This window comes from Ascaphus truei, chromosome 4 (genome assembly GCF_040206685.1).
Source record: "Ascaphus truei isolate aAscTru1 chromosome 4, aAscTru1.hap1, whole genome shotgun sequence".
Taxonomy (NCBI): Eukaryota; Metazoa; Chordata; class Amphibia; order Anura; family Ascaphidae; genus Ascaphus; species Ascaphus truei.
The window spans coordinates 327077135-327099776 of NC_134486.1; the positions used below are offsets into that span (position 1 = coordinate 327077135).

General features: G+C 40.6%; 1 protein-coding gene across 33 annotated transcripts in view; it reads right to left on the bottom strand.

Annotated features, from left to right (window-relative positions):
- Positions 1-22642, bottom strand: part of RIMS1 (regulating synaptic membrane exocytosis 1) — a 489535-nt gene that overhangs the window by 66827 nt on the left and 400066 nt on the right. For 20 of the 33 annotated variants that reach the window (XM_075598053.1, XM_075598029.1, XM_075598023.1 and 17 more), the window contains one exon: positions 16302-16537. The exons of 10 other annotated variants lie outside the window; for them this stretch is intronic. In XM_075598053.1, the coding sequence (XP_075454168.1) occupies positions 16302-16537 (236 nt within the window). Of the gene's footprint in view, positions 1-15081; positions 15162-16301; positions 16538-20320; positions 20410-22642 lie in introns of those variants that run through there. 3 more of the 33 variants (XM_075598050.1, XM_075598046.1, XM_075598051.1) reach the window with 3 other exon arrangements.

A 22642-nucleotide genomic window follows, 5' to 3' on the forward strand; every position in this document is an offset into this window, starting at 1 on the left:
AAAAGAGGCGTCTAAGAGGGGATATGATAACTATATACAAATATATTCGGGGACAGTACAAGGAGCTTTCAAAAGAACTATTCATCCCACGGGCAGTACAAAGGACTCGGGGCATCCCTTAAGGTTGGAGGAAAGGAGATTTCACCAGCAACAAAGGAAAGGGTTCTTTACAGTAAGGACAGTTAAAATGTGGAATTCATTACCCATGGAGACTGTGATGGCAGATACAAAAGATTTGTTAAAAAAAAAGGACATATTTTTAGGAAGTAAAGGTATACAGGATACCAAATAAGTAAACATGAGAAGGACGTTGATCCAGGGAGTAATCTGATAGCCAATTCTTGGAGTCAGGAAGGAATTTATTTTTCCCCATATGAGATATCATTGGATGATATGTCACTGGGGTTTTTTGTTTGCCTTCCTCAGGATCAATATACTGTAAGTATAGATATAGGATAAAGTATCTTTTTGTCTAAATTTAGCATAGGTTGAACTTGATGGACGCATGTCTTTTTTCAACCTCATCTACACTATAACTATGTAACTATGTAAGGACCATTACACGGGAACCAGCCAAGTGTCTGCACCACCCCAGTGTGTTAAGAGAGGGCATCCGGGGATGCAATAATCAAGAGTACAAACAACCCAGATGAAACTGATGACATCTGTAACTGTGTGTACTGTGTATGGATGAAAAGAGCCCTAATCAAATAGGGTAAATAAAGAGTGTTGTATGTACTACAAATGTTCCTGTTGCCCATCATTTCGACCATTGCTACATCATTGCCCAGCCGCATGAAGTCTGCACCCTGAGTAAGGTAATGCATCCCAAGTAGCCACTATAAGAGAAACTTATGTAAACTCCCTAGGAGCCTGGCAGGGAGGGTGACAGAAATATATGTAAAAATAACGGACGCTCATTTGCATATGGCTAACGGGATAAGACAGTCCCTGATGCTAACTGGCTGTAACGCTGGCTCACGTTAGCCAAATACTAAGGAATCATTCAGGTATATATTGCAATGCAATACATACCTGGAATTTGCCTTCCTAATAAAAATGTTTATTAACACATTGGAAGCCATAATGGCCATTAGGGCATGCATTATGCATGCCTTCATATCCACTAAGGCAGCGGTGCGCAAACTGGGGGGCGCGCCCCCCTGGGGGGGCGCAAGATTGTTTAGGGGGGGCGCAGGAAGCAGCGGCGATTTTGCCAGGAGCAGAGAGAAAAAAGCCGTCTGCAGCTGCAATTTTTCTTTTGGCCATTAGGTGGCGCTGTGCTACAGTACACAGCAGCATCTCGTTGCTTCCTGCTTCCTGCGTGTGTGACATGGGGAGAGGGGGTGAGTGAGACTGGGACATGGGGGGGGGGTGAGTGAGACTGGGACATGGGGGGGGGGGGGTGAGTGAGACTGGGACATGGGGGGGGGGGTGAGTGAGACTGGGACATGGGGGGGGGGTGAGTGAGACTGGGACATGGGGGGGGTGAGTGAGACTGGGACATGGGGGGGGTGAGTGAGACTGGGACATGGGGGGGGTGAGTGAGACTGGGACATGGGGGGGGGGTGAGACTGGGACATGGGGGGGGGTGAGACTGGGACATGGGGGGGGGTGAGACTGGGACATGGGGGGGGGTGAGACTGGGACATGGGGGGGTGAGACTGGGACATGGGGGAGTGAGACTGGGACATGGGGGAGTGAGACTGGGACATGGGGGAGTGAGACTGGGACATGGGGGAGTGAGACTGGGACATGGGGGGGTGAGACTGGGACATGGGGGGGAGTGAGACTGGCACATGGGGGGGGAGTGAGACTGGCACATGGGGGGGGAGTGAGACTGGGACATGGGGGGGGAGTGAGACTGGGACATGGGGGGGGAGTGAGACTGGGACATGGGGGAGTGAGTGTGAGACTGGGACATGGGGGAGTGAGTGTGAGACTGGGACATGGGGGAGTGAGTGTGAGACTGAGGCATGGGGAGGTGTGAGTGACATGAGGGGGGTGAGAGTGTGAGATGGGGAGGGGGGTGAGAGTGAGTGTGACATGGGGAGGGGGGGTGAAAGAGCTACATGGGGATGGGGATGAGAGAGACATTGGTGGGAGGGAGGGAGACACTGGCAGGAGGGAGAGAGACACACAATGGCTGGAGGGAGAGTGTGAGAGAGACACCGGGTGGAGGGAGAAACAATAGCTGGTTGGAGAGTGCAAGAGAGACACTGGGGGGAGGGAGAGGCAATGGCTGGAAGGAGAGTGAGAGACAATGGAGGGAGGGGGACACTAGGGGGAGGGAGAAAGAAAGAGAGACACACGGGGGGGGGGGAAAGAGAGTGGGGGGAGACACTGAGGGGAGGGATAGAGAGGGACTGGAGGGGGAGTGAGAAATACAGGGAGTTGGAGAGACTGGAAGAGGAGTGTGAGACTGGAAGAGGGGAGAGAGTGAGAGACAATGGGGGGAGGGAGAGAGTGAGAGACAATGGGGGGAGGGAGAAAGAGACACACACTGGGGGGAGGGAAAGAGAGTGGGGGGGAGGGGGAGACACTGAGGGGAGGAATAGAGAGGGACTGGAGGGGGAGTGAGAAATACAGGGAGAGACTGGAAGAGGTTAGAGAGGTCCTGAGGTGTTCTAATGTGGCGGGAAGAGAGAGATTAATAATACAGCAGAAATGGGAACGCTATTAGACAAATATTATAATATTTATTTTTAAGTTATGTAATTTGTGCTATAAATACTTTTTTTGTAGACGTGTGGCGGGGGCGTTACAAAGCTGGTTCGCCCTCAATGGCTGAACCAGCTCACGTGCGCTGACGTCATGTGATTTTGATTACATCAGGCAGGGGGGGCCCGAGAAATTTCATGGATGAAAAGGGTGGCTCGGCATAAAAAGTTTGCTCACCCCTGCACTAAGGTAACCAAGGGGGTGAAAAACAAACCGATCCTAACTACCCATTGTATGCCCTAGTGTTTGTATCGCTATGAAATGCAACATGTTGTAGGGGAGTTAGAGCATTTGAATTAACCTCTTGGTTACCTTAGTGGCCATAAAAGCATGCATAATACATACATTCTGCTGCCATGGAGACGTGACGTCACATGAGCCGCCGCGTCATTTGATGGAACATTAGAGGTGAAGGGGGGGGGCGCGACCGAGGAGAGCAGGCAGGGGGGGGGGCACAGGGAGTTTGCGCAACCCTGGTATAAGGCAACCCCGCAAAAATCCTGATGCTATTCAAGAGTCATTTTATTACAGGTATGGTGTACAGTTTAGTGTATACAGGTACAGGTAGTCCTCGCTATCCAACATTTCACGTTGCAACGAATGGCTTATCCAACACTTTACAATGCAACCCTATGGGCCGTTTTTCGATGCTGGAATGCGTTATCCAACCTTCACCGCAACTAATTAACATGGGACTCACTTTACAACGGTTTCACTATCCAACGCTATTTCCAGAACGGATTCTGTTGGATAACCGAGGACTGCGTGGATAGTGAATCTTTCATTTTTTCTGGACTTTTGTGCTTGTATTACAATGGAGTGTACGTCCTTCCAGCAGCATGTGGTTTAGATGTTTAGTGTTTGTTTTACCACGCCATTAAGGAAAGATCTGTGCAGCTTTCGCATTGATCAAAACTGGACTATGAAAATTGTTAAAAGGATGGTACAGCATACAGTAAGAGAGTAGCTGCTGGTAATATTTCTGCCTATATTTAGACTGTCATGTCTTCCTATAATCAACATCCACGTAAATGTTTAACTGTAGGAGATAAATGCTTCTCTGCTGCTAAAACTACACCGTGTTATTGAACAGTGGAGTGCAGGCACTGCCGCAACTTGTATAATAACACTCTAACATTCATACCGTTTACATGTCAGCTATTTGTAGCTGCCTGTTCTGTTTTATTTCTTCTGCCAGAGGAGAACGTTTGGCTTCAATTAATGAAAAAGCACAACTTCGTGGCCTTATTCAGCTATGAGTCTGCAATTCTTAATTTTTTTTTTCTTCGTGTATAGTGCTTATAATAAACAAATCTATGTACAATACAAGCACAAGGAGCTTCTGTCATGAGACTCTTCAATCTCCTGTTTGATACTAGATTCCATTGCTTCCATGATAAAAAAAAACTGTTTGCACCTACAGTACCGTGAAAAATTATATAGAATAATCTCGTCTCATATTTTGACAATCTCAGTTATCATTTTTGGATCAGTGTAGAGCAAATGAGTACTTCAGTATTAGGCGATATCAATTGTTAGGCCGAATAAAAAAAGATATTATAAGACAAGCTTTCGTGAGTTATCCTCTCCCTCAGGTCAGCAATACTGATTTACAAATATTCCATGAGTTTAACACAGATGTAAAAAAAGAAAAAACAAGATAACGTAGCTATCTAAGGCAGATGATGCAGAGAAGGAATAAGCAGACAGGGCAATAAATGGATGAAAGGAGCAGTGAGACACAGGACCATCCATCAGCAGTATGCAGGGGGGGAGAGGAGGGCGAATTGTAAAATGAATAAAGGCAGGGAGAAACATTACAAAAAAATATAGCAGCGCATTTAAAATAAATTAGGTATCACCTGATGCTGAAGTACTCATTTATTCTGCACAATCGCAACTGGACTAACACGGCTATTTCTACTTAATTTTTGGATCAGGTGAACTTGTTTGCTTGTTTATTAATAAATATTTATTTTCACCTGTGTTTGTCCTGAGTGTACGCACACGTGCCCGTGAGCTCTCCGCACTCAGCTGCTTGCAGAGACAATTTCTTTTGAATTTGTCTCGCTTACCCTGGCTATGTGCGCAGTTCAAGCAATGAGGGCGAACCGCTCATGTGACGTCATGGGCACGCCCCTGACACGCCCCCTCCCCCACGCGCCAACTATACTGGACACTAATCATCCCTGCTCTCACGGCACGGCGCTCGAGCGCGCTAGCTCTCAACCTAGACAATGCCTAAGGCTTCCTGCCAATCTGCCATTTTTAGTAGCGGCAAAGCTTGTCATTAAGAATTACTACGTTATTACTGGAATAGAGGTCTTCTGTTGGAATGGTCGGTACAGTAACGCATCAGGAGACCTTATATATCAGAACATTTATGCTGTCCTGTTTCAACTCTGTCCTCTCTCAGGCTAAACAAACCTACTTTTCATCACTAATCAACACACACAAGTCTAACCCACGCCTCCTCTTTTCTGTCTTTGACTCTCTACTCAGACCACCCTCGCCTGCCTCCTCTTCTTCCTCCATCTCACCTCAGGACTTTGCTGACTTTTTTAAGGAAAAGGTGGAATCCATACGTCAGAACATCCCATCTGTTGCCTCCTCCCATCCCACACCGCTTCCCAACTCTCCTCCTGCCTTTCTTGACTCTTTTTCCGCTATCTCGGAGGAGGATGTATCACTGCTGATCTCCTCTTCTCCCTCTACCACTTGCCCTCTTGATCCCATTCCCTCCCATCTCCTAAAACCTCTTGCTCCTACTATAATCCCTATGCCAACACAGATTTTTAACTCTTCCCTCTACTCTGCTACCTTTCCATCCTCCTTCAAGCATGCAACCGTTATACCATTACTCAAAAACAGCAAGCTTTACCCTACCTGTCCTTCTAACTATCGACCTGTCTCCCTCCTGCCTTTTGCCTCCAAACTCCTTGAACGTCTTGTATTCTCTCGATTGCTACACTTTCTCAACACCTATTCTCTTCTAGACACTCTACAATCTGGCTTCCGCACTGCTCACTCTACTGAAACAGCCCTCACTAAAATAACTGACGACTTCCATGCTGCCAAAGACAGAGGTCATTACACTCTGCTCATATTACTCAACTTCTCTGCAGCATTTGACACCGTGGACCACCCTCTTCTCCTTCACATTCTCCATACTCTTGGTATTTGGAACAAAGCTCTATCCTGGATCTCCTCTTACCTCTCCCATCGTACTTTCGGTGTCTCTCTTGCTAACACCTCCTCCTCCTCTATTGATCTCTCTGTGGGTATACCCATGGCTCTGTGCTGGGACCCCTTCTCTTTTCTCTTTACGCACTCTCTCTAGGTGACCTAATCACATCTTTTGGGTTTAAATATCACCTCTATGCTGATGACACACAAATTGACCTTTCAACACCTGACCTTACTGCTATACAGACCAAAGTTTCTGAATGCCTCTCTGGAATATCATCCTGGATGGCCATCCGCCGACTGAAACTTAACATGGCAAAAACAGAGCTCCTCATACTTCCTCCCAAACCTGGCCCTACTACCTCCTTCCACATTACTGTTGGAAATACGATCATTCACCCAGTAGCCCAAGCACGCTGCCTAGGGTTCACACTCGATTCCTCTCTCTCATTCTCCTCTGACATTCAAAACGTTTCTAAAACTTGTCGCTTTTTCCTCCGCAATATCACAAAGTTATGCCCTTTCCTCTGTTACTCGACTGCTGAAACTGACTCAGGCCCTCATTCTTTCCCGTCTCGACTACTGCAACCTCCTGCTGTCCGGCCTTCCTGCCTCTCACCTGTCTCCCCTACAATCTATCCTAAACGCTGCTGCCAGAATAACTCTACTTTTTCCTAAATCTGTCTCCGCGTTTCCCCTCCTGAAATCCCTCTCCTAGCTTCCGATCAAATCCCGCATCTCACACTCAATTCTCCTCCTCACTTTTAAAGCTTTACACTCTTCTGCCCCTCCTTACATCTCAGCCCTAATTTCTCGCTATGCACCATCCCGACTCTTGCGTTCTTCTCAAGGATGTCTTCTTTCTACCCCCTTTGTATCTAAAGCTCTCTCCCGCCTTAAACCTTTCTCACTTTCTGCCCCGCACCTCTGGAATGCCCTTCCCCTCAATACCCGACTAGACCCTCTCTATCCACCTTTAAGACCCACCTTAAGACACATTTGCTTAAAGAAGCATATGAATAGCACTGGATAATCCTGGACACATGATACATAAAGCTTGGCCCCCTGCAGACGCACTTACTAGAATTCCCTCCTATTGTCTCTATATGTTCCCCTACCTACCAATTAGATTGTAAGCTCCTCGGAGTAGGGACTCCTCTTCCTTAATGTTACTTTTATGGCTGTAGCACTTATTCCCATGACCTGTTATTTATATTATTTGTTATTTATATGATTACAACATGTATTACTACTGTGAAGCGCTATATACATTTATGGCGCTATATAAATAAAGACATACAATACAATACAGAACATACTAAAAAAAAATCAAAAAGTGAATAGAATTGTTTCTGTAATGATCACCAGGACTATTGTGACACAAACATGTGCTACTTCTTTATGAGTGAATACTTCAATTGTAAGTAATGCCTTTTTTGCATGAAACTACTGAAGTACTTACACTACTCGTTTTTGCTCAATTGCAATAAGAGTAAAACAAATTGGACACTATTGCATTTCTTCTATACTGTAGGTTATCAGAACATTTTCACATTTCTGTATGGTCTGTTGATATGGTGAAAAATAGATATCCATATATTCTTTTATGTGGACAACTTAAATCACGTTGTAGAAATAATCTATATATGGCCATGAAGAAGCCTACCAGCATCACAATGGACTGTGGAAGCATTCAGCTACTTTTATTTGTACTACATGAGTGTTGTGGTATAACAACTACTATTCTTTTTCATTCATGATATGAATATATAACATAATATCTGTAATTTACAGTAGGTTATTTGCTTCTTCAATACAAAGAACAATTGCTTTAATACCAATTCATGTTTTATTTACAATAGATCGACAGCATATTTAATAAATAAACCTACAAGCTCAAATAATTTTCTGTTACTACTGTCAAGAGAATTGTAAGCATACCATAAAATGATCATAAATATTTACTGACTCTAGTAAATACATAAAATCACTATAGTTTCATTCATTACTTCTTGGGTATAGTTTGCAAAAAATACTGTGTATATAACAATAAACTATTAGTTTCATAGAAAAAAACACAATATGTACTTTCTGTGAAAAGGTAACCAAATAAAAAGTTAAGCAAAAATGACTATAGCGTTTGTATTTTTATATTCACATTCACAAACTACAAATGATCTAAAATGCAAATAAATCTTTAAAATTATATAAAATCAGCAGAAGTATATTATGTTCAAAACACATACATATTCCTGTCATTTATTTTCAGCAAGCTATGTTCACCATGCACATATTTAAAGCTCTTATTCATGTACTATGAAATACAGATATCAAGTAAACGGCTTTACTGGCAGAAAAATACCAAAATACATTTTAATTAGCAAGCAAACATATTCCTAAACACCTCAGTACTGTACTTCTGGACTGAAACTGTTGGTTGTTTAACAATATGGGAGTTGTACTTACTGAAGCAGACTGTGATCCCCCCAAAAATCCACAGCCTAAGTATAGATGTCGTAACTAAAAGCTTAACACACCAAACCTTGTAACTTCAAAGTCAGCCAAATGCAATGGTTATCGACCAGAGTCAAATGCTTAACTTCTTATGAAAGGAAAGAACAATACTGGATGTAACGCATTCAACCATGCAGATGGGTTTGTTTAAAAATACTAGTCCTTTTTAGGTCATCTTTTTTTGAAGATGAGTAAGTAGAGTTGAACCATTAATCTATTAGTGGTAGTGTATTCTTAAGCTGCACAGAAACATTAAATAACAGAGCATTTGCTTGCGATCACTCTCTCCTACTGAGGAATTAAGTATTTAAGTATCATACATACAGATGCAGCGGCCGTTATGCGAACACTTCACGTGTTGTAAACCACGGAATACCTATGTCATGGCGCGTGATTTCTTCCAACCGTACCGCCTTTAGACGCGAGTGCAGAAAATGGCATTTTAGTGTTCTGGTTTTTAAACACTTGAAATTGACACAGTAGCACAGTACTGTACACATTACAATTCATTCATTTCATTGCACACAAAGAAACAGAATCCATGAAATTCAAACAAAGCAACCGCGATAAACACAGGTGCCTGGTGTGATTGGCCGTGTGGAAAACAGCAGAGCACACGAAAACGGCTCCGTGATTTGTTCGAATAATGGCTGCTGCATCTGTATCTGTAACATACTAACACTGAAGCTCTAAAAGTTTTAAAACATACCCATGGAACGCATTAATCTACATGTACTATATTCCACACTTAGTATTATAAAATCGGGGAAAACAAGTGCATGTAACAATTTTCCAGGACATCACATTTTTCTAACAAGTAAAACTGCCAAATATTGGGTAATTATAATAATGATAATATCAGATTGTTTTGTTTACACAGTCCCTAAATGTGCAAACTTTATTAAGTACTCCTTTGCCATTGTTTGTAAATAGACTGTTCATGTTCCACTAAAATAGTACTGTAATATATAAACACAATAAACTATCTTTGTGAAAAAGGTCATTAAAGTTATAAAAGAACGATTGTACTTGTCAAAATTAAAATTCAGAAACTACAAATTATACAATATGCAAATAAATCCTTGAAACTATCTAAAATCTGCGCACACATGCATATTTCTGATATTTACTACTGATTTATAAAAAAACAGTACATTTCAAATAGTCTACTATAGACTAATTTAGTAGATTTTTCTAGGTTAAAAACTTCAACATTCGGAGGAATGTACAGACTAGAGATGTGCAGAATGACCACTTTTTTGCGAACGTTTTAACCGGTTTGTCAAAATTTGAAAAGCAACATTAGGCTATTTAATCCAGGGGAGAAACACAACAATTTAGTGGATGGACTATTTACCTACGTACATACAGATATAGCCAACGTTTTTGTATCCCGTGGTCTGCTGCAGCGGGACATACAAATGTAGCAGGATTTATGGTCTCCCGAGCCGTAGCTCCCAACATGGTGCTTCCATGATCATGCTGCAGTGGGACCATGCTTCCGGATCGGACCCACCACAGAGATAATCCTCTGGGACCGGGGCAGTCGCATGGCTTGTCCCGGTGCCGAAAACAGTAAGTCTTGCTACATCTGTACACAATGTACCAGTGGGAGAGGTGACCATTGTTTTTAATCAGCAGTGCAAGAAGCCGACTCTCACATGTGGGAGCGCGCCACTGGTTTCAAGAACATTGTCTTCATCTGTACCTCTAAATAGAGTCACTTATACTGCTGTGTGGAGAGAAGCATGTGATCACACCTGACATATCTGGGATATAGGCCAAATTAAATATGCTGTGCCGGGTTCTGTATTAGTCTAATTTACCGGTGACATCCTGAATATTTGTTTCATTTGTGATTACAGTAGCTGGATCAGAGTCTAAAATAAGTCTGTATGAAATCCTACTTTGATGAATGTTACCCTACTGTTTATTCTCCATCTTTAATTGCTGTTCACGCTGTGACACTTAAATGCCTTTCAAAGACAAGCAATTAATGGTCTAAATGTAACCTTGCCTTTTAAATGAGCTATTTGCAGATGGTTCAAATAAGCAACCTCTAATTTCTGTCAAAACGGAAAAAAACAAGAGACCAGACAGTCAACACAATTTAATAATTTTCAATCAACAGAGATGTTTTATCAAAATGGAAACGGTATTAAGTGATCCTCATCCTGTCTTTTTTTAAATTAAACTACAGAAAAACTAATGCAATCCTCCTACCCCCACCCAATCTCAGATAGTGTCTCCTAGGGAGTCTAATGCTCAGGCTACGTGTCTTTGTGTGGTGCATACCTGCTGGCAACAGCGGGCCCTGAGTCTCCCACAATGACATGGGGGAGAACAGGGCAGGCTTCTGGGGTTGTGCCTCCGTCTCTTCTACTGGTGCAGCACCTCCATCTCCTGCAGCCCCCAGCTGTATGGGGTTAAGTACCTACAAGAGAGTTCTCCTTCCCCTCCTCCCGATACACCTCACTCTCAGGCAGGAGTATAGGTAAAAGGGCAAGATCTTTATTGGTCTCTTCTCTATTCAGTAGACAGGTTCCACTGCAGGCTGTCTTCCCTCAGGATGTCCCTGACCTCACTTCTGGCCTAGGGCACCAAGAGTGGGTCTAGATCTTCCCCTACCCTCTAGGCAGGGTAGGAGGTATGGGGTGCACACTCTCACTCCCCGGAGGGAGGCCTCAAGCCTGCCAGTCCTGGTGGCACCAAGCTTGGTAGCCACATGGTCTGTCGGAACCATGGACCTGGAAGTCCCCAGCTCAAAATACCGTACAAAATACCGTACACAAGCACATGTACTATTAAAACATTATTTTTCCCAAGGTAGAATTAAAAAGCACTTAGGTTCATTAACAGAGCTGTACTGATGCAGCGGCCGTTATTCGAACACATCTCAGCGCCGATTTTGAGTTATCTGCTGTTCCCCACGCAGCATGAACGCGGCCAATTGCCCCAGGCACCCACGCTTATCGTAGATGTTGTGTTTGAATTTCATGGATTCTGTTTCTTCATTTGCAATAAAATGGATGAATTGTAATGTGTACAGTACTGTGCTACTGTGCTACTGTGTCAATTTCATGTTTTTAAAAGCCAGAACACTAAAATTCGTTTTTCTTCTCTCGCCGCGCTCGCATCTTAGTGTGGGGAGGCTGGAATTCATCCCGCGGTTTCAAATTGGGATTCCGATGTACATGACGCGTGAAGTGTTCGACTAACGGCCGCTGCATCAGTATCTCCTTCCTTTCTTGAAAACCGGACTTAGGTTTCATAAAAACCCTTGCAACCTTATATATGCTTGGAATACCCCCAGAACCCCTATACAGGGTTGTGGGTGATCAGGGCATTAACTGGGCATTAACTCCCCCCTTATACTAGGGACCCTTTTACCGTTTCAGGGATACCACACATACCTATGCCCCATTTACCTTTCTGGTCTGTGATGATGTAGGGAGTCCTAGCGGTGAACCGTGCAAGCATTTTCAAGGGGAGATTTTTCCGGAGCAATGTGTCTCAATGTATCCGAGAATCCGATCTGATTCCCAGGTACATTTTTGGAATATCGATGAACTCTGGAACCCCGCTACCTAGACACATTCTGACAAAACTTTCTCAGTAAAACTCCCCTTGAAACTCATAGCCTAGCAATCTGCTTGATGGCACACCTGGAAAAGTAATACACAGACAATTCTTTATTGTCGCACAATTACATACATTACATGTACAACAAACAGGTTGAAGAGCTGACACACTAAAACTCCAAATATGTATCAGAAATAACCAGCCCGGCATAATACCTCTATAGTTGGCCTGGTTACCCCCTCACCGACACAGAACCCCTTGGGTATGTGAGGTGTCTCTAAGAGTCTTGCCCAAAATAATATGTAATGGCAGATCCCAGGCAGTATAGTGGTTTCCTGAGCCCATGGGGGACTGCGCACTTAGTAAGGCCCCAATCTGCACCTTAGGTGGTATAACTGTGTAAAGTACAGTAGGAGCTCCCAAAGTCCCTCCCCACAATGCTTTGAATGAAGAGTGGCAAGGCATTGTGGGGCATGACGTTCGAAGTTTGGGGCCTTATTTTGGCATGTTTCCCTCACAAGCTAAGGACACTACTACCTGGGCTCGGTCAAACAGTTTTGTTAGCAATAGTCTGAGTAGGCAAGGAGATGTTTTATCGAAGGGGGTGCACTAACATAAAAAAGGTTGGCTACCACTGCCCTATATTTTGTATAACCAGAGGCAAGAGTTCCCAATGTGCATATTACACACTGAAACATGTGTTTCTACAATAGGTGCAAGGAGTCTTATCAAGGTTTCTTAGTTGTAAATGTGGGGCAAAAAAAATGGAACAAAAAAGATCTCCAGATTAATCAAATAGAAGAAACCCCATAAAAAGCAAACCTTTTTTTCTTTTGATTAAATGGGATGCAATTATTTTTGCACTAGGTATGACACTAGTTTGTCAGCCAGAAGACTTTGATACATAACTCCCTTAGGGGTTTAATTATCAGTCCCCCGGGTTGCAAATCAGGGGCAAAAACATTGCATTACATTTATCAACAAACAAGCTCCCATTGGATACAATAAGATTTCTTGTGTTGATAAAATGCTGCTCCTCTTTTGGCCCAGTTTTGCAGCCAAGAAACTTTGATACATAGCCCCCTAAATATTTCCAATAAAGAGAGAACCATTTCGTAACAACTCTTGGGTGTACTTATATGGGTCCACCAACATTAGATAAAGAAACATCTTATGGGCCCCAGTGACCGTAAAGATTACCATCAACAGAGAATACAGCAAAACATATGAAATATACTGAGTTTACCATTTGCCTCCTTTTCCCAGTAATGGCGCTGGACGTCAAAGTAATATAATTTTTATGCATTTAAAAAACCGCTCCATCCTTCGAATAGCCGCCATGCCATGCTGACTGTTTATGTACATTGTATACAAATATTTCATCTAAAATGGCAAGATGTGCTACCAGACTCCAGGCCACCTCAGTACTGCTCTATTAGCAAAAGGAAACAAACAACGAAGCACGACAGCCCAAAAATGGAAAAATAAAGAGTTATAAATGTGATTAAGAAATATACAAAAAAGACATTGTGATATTTCTTTATTACATTTTGAACTATGTATAGTATTTTGCATTTTAGGGCGGCTCCTGCTTAGTTCTTTATTTCATTTCCTCAGAAAATAAATGGTAAGGCAAGAAGAAGAAAAAAAACGATAACATTATTTCAACAAAACAAAATGAATAGACCTTTTTAATTATATATTTTTATACAATGTAGTTTAACAAATGGTAACACTCTGTCACAATATTTCTCCTCTACTATGCAAAAGTTATGCACTATACAGTATTAGGCCATAAAAAGTATACAGTATATACACAGAGCAAGTCTTGTCTCTTACAGTTCCTTCCTTTATGGTCAGATGCCTTTCCCCAAATAGAGTTTGGCCCATATTTACTAAGTGGTGCAGCTTCACAAGACATCTTCTGGCGCTGGAAGACAACTTACAGCCCATTTACGTAAAGTGGAATAGCCCCCCACTTGGTAAGAAATAACATCTCCCTATACAGTATGTACCACAATTCAGTGACATTTATAAAAGTAAAAAAGTAAGGGGGGGGGGGGAATCAATTAATCAATAAATCAATCAATTGCAACATGGGGATAACATGTTCTTATTCTTGAGACACAAGTATATTTATATAATTAGCTGCAAATAAAGCTTTCTGTGATCTTAGTTTAAATCCAAGATGGCTGCTATCAAACTCTAGCATATTTCTAATAGACAAAATCAAACGTTTTGGCTTCAGCATCCTAAAACGTGGCAAAGGTTCAAATATCTAGTGTGGATAAGGAGCGTCACAAAATGAAAGCAAATCTGCCTGTTTTGGTAAAAAAAAACATGCTAAACCAATTTAAGTCAGAAAGTAGTAATGTATTAAAAATTTAATTGGGTCATAAAAATCATGCAAGACTCACACCAAGATAAGGTAGTTTATAAGCCCAAAGTTATGGGTTTCAGAAAATGAGGGTTACTCCTGGATATAAATATATATATATATATTTTGAAACAGTTTGAATTGTTGTTTTGTCACTGTTACACAATCAAATCTAGGTGTATTAAACTAGTATGTATCGCTGCAGCAAAACCGATGAAAGATACAGCTCAAGACATCCTCTAACTCGAAAGGTAAAACATTGATGCACTGATCCTCAATATTGCTATCAAAAATAAACATATTACAGCTCAACCCCGTTATAATGTGATCCGTTACAACGCAATAACGCGATGCAAGCGTGGCTCCTAATGTTCGGATTTATGAATACTTTACAACACGATTATTGGTATCTTAAATACTTTATTGTACAATGCATACAATTGTACATTATTTCTAACGCAACCCCCTTACAACGCAATGTGATTCTTTGGACCCCAAGCACAGCATTATAAGGGGGTTGAGCTGTATTATACAGATGTAAGAAATATGTAGTCAGAAAAATCCAACCAGTTCAATTTGTAAAACATTTGCTGTTGAAATGGCTTAAAATTAGTTCCTAAAATAAACAGTATTCAAAGAAAAACCATGTTAACTTTGGTTAAAAAGAGAAAAAATACATTTCATTTAAAGAATTGTCTTACCTTTGGCTTCTCTCCTTAGCTGTGAATAGCATTCTGCTGTATACCCAACTAACCCAAAGCTTAAAGGCTGAATAAAAAAATAAAAGAGGCCACTTAAAGCCTGTGTTCCTTTGGTGCTTCATCCTACTCGGTTTTGCCTTGGGCAATGAGATAGCAGGCTTCTAAGATGTTTGAACACGCAATAATGAACTGAAACTTACATAATCGTAATCAAGCATCACTCTGAACTCTTTCTTTACTGAAGTTCACTGACCTAATTTTGCTAATGTTCATAGGGGAAAAAAATATTTGCTTTTCATCAAGACATGAAGAAAAATCTCTTGAGTACATATGCGCAAAGAACGTTTTCGTGATTATGTAAATTGTGTTTCATTTGGAAGTTAACATGAAGCAGTAATGTAATATTGATACCCCACCCATAGTACAAATGAGTATCTACAACACTCAATGTATTTCAAAACAAACGGATACTGTTTTTATTTTTCAGATCCCAGCTAAGACAGGATCTGAAAAAAAACCAGAACTTAATAACTACAAGGACCGCGGGTAGTTGTTACCAAATATACAGATGTAGCAGATGACTCGGAACTGACCCACAGCATTCAAGACATTTTTGTTTCTCCCAACTTAAAGCCAAAATGTATGTCAATACTGTACTTGCATTATTTCTGTTCTGGTTATAGGGACTCTTTACACGATTAGCATAGCCCTGAACGCTTACCGAATCCTAATAGGAATTATAGTACAAGTTAACGTACCGTATTGTTGCAGTAGGGTTTGAGTAAGCAGTTGGACTATGGTTAGGTTCAGGTTTATATATGCTATGTTAATTCTGTATGCTAGAATTCTCAAATGGGACTACTCCGTAAGCATTCACCGTTATGCGAATTGACCAGAAAATCCCAACTCCATATGGAAAGTTATGCAACAATTTACATAAATTGCACGATTTTCATGGCAAGTTTAATTCTATTTGCCAGCTTGATGTTGCATTACGGCATGCCGTGGCACACAATAACAGGCACTACATCTGTAGAATAAGTTCCTATACATTAAATTTAACCTGAACACAAAGGAAGCACACAGCATGCAGGTGAACACCATCAGTACTTGAAATACATATTTTTACAGTATTCAAAATAATCCAAAAACATTTTCATGGGAAACATATATTGTGAATCCAGTTCAAGTAGTAAGAACAAATAAGTAATACCACTGACCTGTTTGGCTAAGCTGTGATGTGCTTCTACTTCTCCGTGATACTATGGCGACGACTTTGGCACTCAAGCTTGATCTCCTTTTCTTTCCACTCGTCCCAATTGAACCAACGCCTGTGTCAGACTGGCTTCCATCATTGCGTTCCAGCTTGTATATCTCTCCACTCACACTTGTGCTCTTAGTTATAGTTCTCCCTGAAGTTCCCATTCGTCTGCCTTGCATTTTGGGCGTAAACGAACTATATAGAAGAAGAACAAATATATAGGTTTTAATGATATCAAAAGGTTTCTTACATTTGATACAAATTATTAGCCAGTGAAGTTTCTCCCACCTCAGACGTGGTGGATTTTAGTGACATGTGACAAGAAAAAAATAAGAAGGTGTTCTAAAATGTGAAAGAGACCAATGAGGTCTTAAAGTGAATGTATATCATTAAAAACCATACAGTGTATAGTCTAGAACAGACTAAATAAAACAATATTAATGTGATAAATAATATATGTGCATATAAATAAATAGATAATGGAGCTCAAAAACCCTTTGTTTTTAGTGACACACAGAGATAAAGAATTTGAAACATATCACTATAATATGCGTTGTAACTTTTTTCTAATTCCTCCTAAAGACATGCCCAAAATTGCAAAATGGCGTACACATGGCAAAAATTAGGGCAAAGACATTGATACTTTAATGTGCAAAGAGAAACACAATAAAAATAATACAGTTTTCATAAATTTAGCAACAACATTGTCATCCTTACTTAATTTTCATACTAACCCCAAGGTGCTGAACAGGCTTTATGTATCAAAGCTACAGAATCTACTTTGCCAAGGTGATCTACTCTACAGGAGGTATTACTATTAACACTATGGTGCCATGCCCCCTCCGGCTCCTCTGACAAACCTCGATCATGTGACCACTTCTCAGAGTGGTCACGTGATCACAGCATTCCTTAAGCCAGAGATCGAAGAGGAGGATTCCCTGCTCCTATGGCACACAAGATATGATCTCCCCTAGAAAATTAGCACTCTAAGGCCATGACCTAGACACTACGTGGTGTGCCTGACTCCATAACATAGTGGCTACATCTTTGTGGAACCCAACGGGTTAATGTATATTAAGGACTGTAATCCCCTGTATGGAACTTTGACCTTAAGTAACACTCCCATAATCCTGACTATCAAGAAAAAGCTTCCTGAGTGAATGCTGCTGATTTGGGCATACTGTAATTGAACAATCTTCCTAGTCACAATTAAACGTGGCAGAGAATAGGCACGATTGTACTATTGCTTGCTTGAATAAAATGCCCTATGGTAGGGGGACTAATACAATCAAACACTTTAATAATGCTATTGTATAACATAGCCAGTTTACGCATATACAAATTCTGACAAGGCCCATTTAAGTTTACAAACCGGCAATAACTAGAAGAAACTAGGTATTAATGCATATGCAGGACATTTATCCAACTTGAATGGAGATATGGATATAGAGCAAGGTCAGTTAAGGTACTGGCCCATATTTACTAGACGGTGCTAATTTATTAGACATATTCAAGCACCAGAAGAAACCATACTGTACATTCATTTGCACAGACTGTAACATGATTTCTGGGGCTAAAAGGTGTCTTATGAAATAGCACAGCAGTAAATATATGCCATTGTGTTGGACTAAATTAAACTACATCCTTCACAAGATCAACTTCGACCAAAACACATCATTTTAGAGAGTGACCTTTAAAAGTATTACAAATAATTACCCTACTAATACTGAATCTACTCTATAGTTGACATTTTACTCTCCCAGAATGCCTTGCTCATGTCATCCTCCCTGTTTACTATTTCTCCTTACTGGCTGAGACCAGTTATATCATCAAACTGGAATTAAAGATATATCGGCTTCTGATCTGCCATGATATCCCAGGCAGGATGTTTTTTCTCCATGTTATATCCTTGGTGTAAGCAGTTACAACATGGAAAATCAACCACTTTCATTGGTTAAATTACCACAAAGCCTCCTACTATGTATAATGGGAAGGGACCCTATGTAATGGCTGCACCCTGCATGGTGAGGAGCTTGAGGAAAGGCATCAGATGAGAAGAATGAAGAAAATATTTTTTTGGTAAGTAATACCAAAAGAGGATTATTCTACAAGAGAGGACAATGGGCTTCCATTAAGATTAAGGATGATCATCGATATTGGATTACTTTATTGGAATATTTGTTGTGGCTATTTCTTATAAATGGGCATTGGCCCATTGGATTATCACAATAAATTTGTTCCTGTGAGTCATCAAGGACCTTGGAGAAGAGCAACATGGATGGTTAAGTGGTTTTATTTAATCATTAAACCTTTTGGTGGCAGTTAAGCTACATAGTCTCTCCTTGAGAGTTCCTAGGCAGCCTCACTGGCATTTATTGTATGTTTATTTTCTATTAGTATCATGATCTATAGCCCTATGAGTTAACGTTTGCAAATAAGGCTGTTTGTCATATCCACAGTGGGGGTTTGATACTGTAGGTGTGTTAGAGTGGCATGGAAAAATTAGAACAAGAAAAGATTTTACGTTTTAAATTAGAAGCAATGGACGTCTCAAAATCAAAGAAAATATTAAAAGAAAATATTTTTTTATATTCACAAATTCGGTATCAGACTGTTTGGAATCTTTTGCATTACAAAAACCCTTTGCTTTATGTATCGGTCACATCAATCCTCACATTTTCTACATGAGCCCTTGGTATGAAGCTTATTAATGTGAAATTAATTTTATATTGCTATGATTAACTTAAGCATGCTCATTAAAATAAGGGGAAAAAATCAATACACTACACAGATATTCCCCACTTAAAGCTGCAGTTCAGTCAATATCCTGCATGTGTGTTTTTTTTAATAAATCAGTTCTGTAGTAAGAAAAAATACTTTTAGCATTTTCTGTTTTTAAAAAAACAACTTTGAAAGACCAATTTTCTTGTATTCTATTTTAACAGCCATTTGCTAAGGCACTGCCCCTTCATGTCCTGTCACAAGCTCTGGCACACCCCTCTGTCAGCCCTGCCCTCCCTCTAGCACTTGTCAGTGCAGGAGTGCTCATGAATATTCATGAGCTTCCACTGCCAGCCAAGCAGATTATAAACAAATCCCAGCTTTTAATATGTCACCAAATTTCGACCTATCAATACATGGAAAACGAATTGACCTGCAGCTATACAGTTCTTTAGCTAATTAGAGATTGCACACATGAAACTATTGAAGTAAAAAAATAAATGTAAAAAAAAAAAAGAAAAAAGACTGAACTGCAGCTTTAACCGAGGTAAGGAAATTAGCTTCCATGTCAACCACTGAACAACTATGAGCCTAAGAAATAAACCACAAAATAAATAAGTTAAAACAAGGTTGGACTGTCACACCAGGGACAAGGGATTCTCTCTCTCTGGAGCAAAAGAGCATCGATAGTGACAGAATGCCGATAAATAATGCTCTTCTCCTGTGCTATTTACTATTTCTGAGTGTATGAAGAGGCCCGGGATAGTACTTATCAGCGTGGAGGCATTAAGCAGCTGACTGGAGGGGGCAGGGAGGTAAACATACCCATGGCAGCAATTCCCCTGATCCCTGTGAATCGGGATGAAAAGGGTAAAAAAAAGTACACAGCTCCCTTAACCCCATGTTACTCTTTCTCCTCCTCGCCATGTCACTTGATTTCCAATAAAGGCGCAAGTTCCTGATTGAACATATATATATATATATATATATATATATATATATATATATATATAACCATTATGCCCCTGCAGGGCTGGCTGGGATTATTGTGATGCTCGCATAGGGGCATGTGGTGTGGGGCCTCTTGCCATCTCCATCACCATCTCCTCCTGCGGAGTCACTCATCAAAAAGGTCTAATTCACTGATCAAGGCAGTAAAATCAAGCACCAATGCTCAGTTAATGACCTACAAATCTCCCATTTAAAGGTTAGCTCCTAAGTAGAATTATGTTTCATAATTGTTGTTACCCTCCTTACCTGTCTCCAAAGCACGTTACATCAGTTCTACTATATACATTCCATTGCTCAGTCTGTCATACTTGTCCAGGGTGCTGGATAGGTGCAGGCTGGGCGTGAATAAGCAGATAGAAAAAGGATGGGCACCAGAAACTTTTGTAGAACATAAAAGGCGCTTTATTTTACATCTGTCTATAAGGCTCCACAGGTATTAACTTATATATCACTTGACAGAAATTCGTGGCAAAATATAATACTCTGAACTTCTTCCCCTTTGTAGCTCACACACACGCTGGGGAAGTACTTTGCTTGTTGCCCATAGTAAGGGTTAAATTGGCAGAGAAATGCCCCATATCGGCAGGGCATTTCATGGAATACACTTCGGGCTTGGCAACCTTCGAACTATGTACTGCATATTTCCTCCATACCTATGTGATCAGGATTCACTAGGGACATTCTGGTTGGGCTGATCCAAACTTATGACGAGAACGCCAAACTAAAAGCATGCTTACTCCTTTTCAATAGTGAGAACAATCTCGGACCATTACTGCTGGTGCTTATTTAAAGGACATGTTTCCCTAACTGAAAATAACAAACTGGGACAGGACACCTCTTAAAACACCTAGCTATACACACAAACCTATTTACAGGAATCACAGTGAGGGCCTCATTCTGAACTCTAAATAATCGGTTTCTAGAACATTGGATGGAGCTATATATACCCCTCAGTCTCCCTATGGTGACATCACTGGTCACAAGATATACAGTACTGGGGAGTGGCAATCCCTTCTGCATAGTCATCCTATGATGGGGAGGGAAGACACACCTGAATGAACCCATACAGTTAACCCATTAAGTGGTATAGTAGTCCCAAAGGGGGTAGAAGAAGTTGCAGTGAATATTTGAATGATTTTGAAAATATATATTTCCTTCGTTAGAAGGAAATATATATTTTCAAAATCATTCAAATATTCACAGCAACTTCTTCTACAAAACAATCAAAGCTGGTAACTTAGACATGCACCGTTTTAGCAAGCTCAGAAAGCTGGTAATTTACCCATCCTCTATACCAATAGAGGAATACTGCATACATGTTTAGAGTCTAAATGTTATTTCAAACACGTGTGTGTGCGGAAATGTAAGCGAATGTATGTCACCTTTTATTTTGATTGATTTTGAATACAGAGAACCATTAGATATTTCAAAGCAAGTGTTGCTCCTATCACATGCAAAAAACACAGACCTCATTTTTCATATGATATACAGATTCAATTAATTTGGCAGGTTTCACTGGCTTAGCAGAACCTACTTGTAAGCTGCCATCGGTTTTCCGGAATGCACAATTACGTATCAATCACAAACTCTATAATATTATTTTTTTTATAAGATTGCTCTTGAATACTAACAGCTTTCTGTCTTTTTTTATTTGAATGATTTCATATGGTTGTATAATAACAACAACATCTAACTAATGTACAACTTATTTTAACCATTTCCACTGCTATTCAGAAACATTTACCATTGAGCATTGCCATTATACTATATTTTGTCCATAACAGCAATTAAAAGTTGTTTGTTTGGGTTTTAATGATACTGTATGTGCACTGTACTTGAAAATGTCTTACATCATGATTGTAGTTTATCATTTAAATGTATAGGTTTAAAAATAAATAGATTTAAAGTAAATAAACATAGGAGCAATTTACATGCAAAACATATTCTATATTACTACAAAATTCACAAACGTTTCATACTATTAATGTGATACAGTATTTGAAAAGGTACAAACTAAAACAGAAAGGGCAGCGCATCATACAAAATTACACAACATATAGTGCAATACCTGAGTGCTTATCTACTCATGAAAAAGGGTCATTTAGTTAAACCCTTTGGCCAAAAGGTTATAAGCCTGCGGCCACTTCACAGCATGACCAATCTACAGGTCCTAACACTATCTGGCACAATTCTCATGTACCTCTCTTTACTGCTGAAGGGAGACAGACCATACAGGGTCTGTGATACACAGGATCATGATAAAAACTGCTAACTGGAAAGTAGGGCAGGGCGAGCTTTAAACCATGGGGAGGAAGGCCACACCTCCAAGCAAACAACAGCTGCATAACCCATCAAGCTCCAGAACCCCAAAACCCACCCTTTGAAAGGGTGCTCCTAAAGGCGATGCCTAAAAATTGTCTTTTGAACATAGTCAGTCAATAGGAATGCAAGGAAGCTTCCTTAACCAATGTTATCACTACTGTATAAAGCAATGAAGACATTCCATTCAAAAGGATTACTGTGGGGTGGCGCTGCTGTAGATCTCTAATAAAGTTCCATACATTCTTG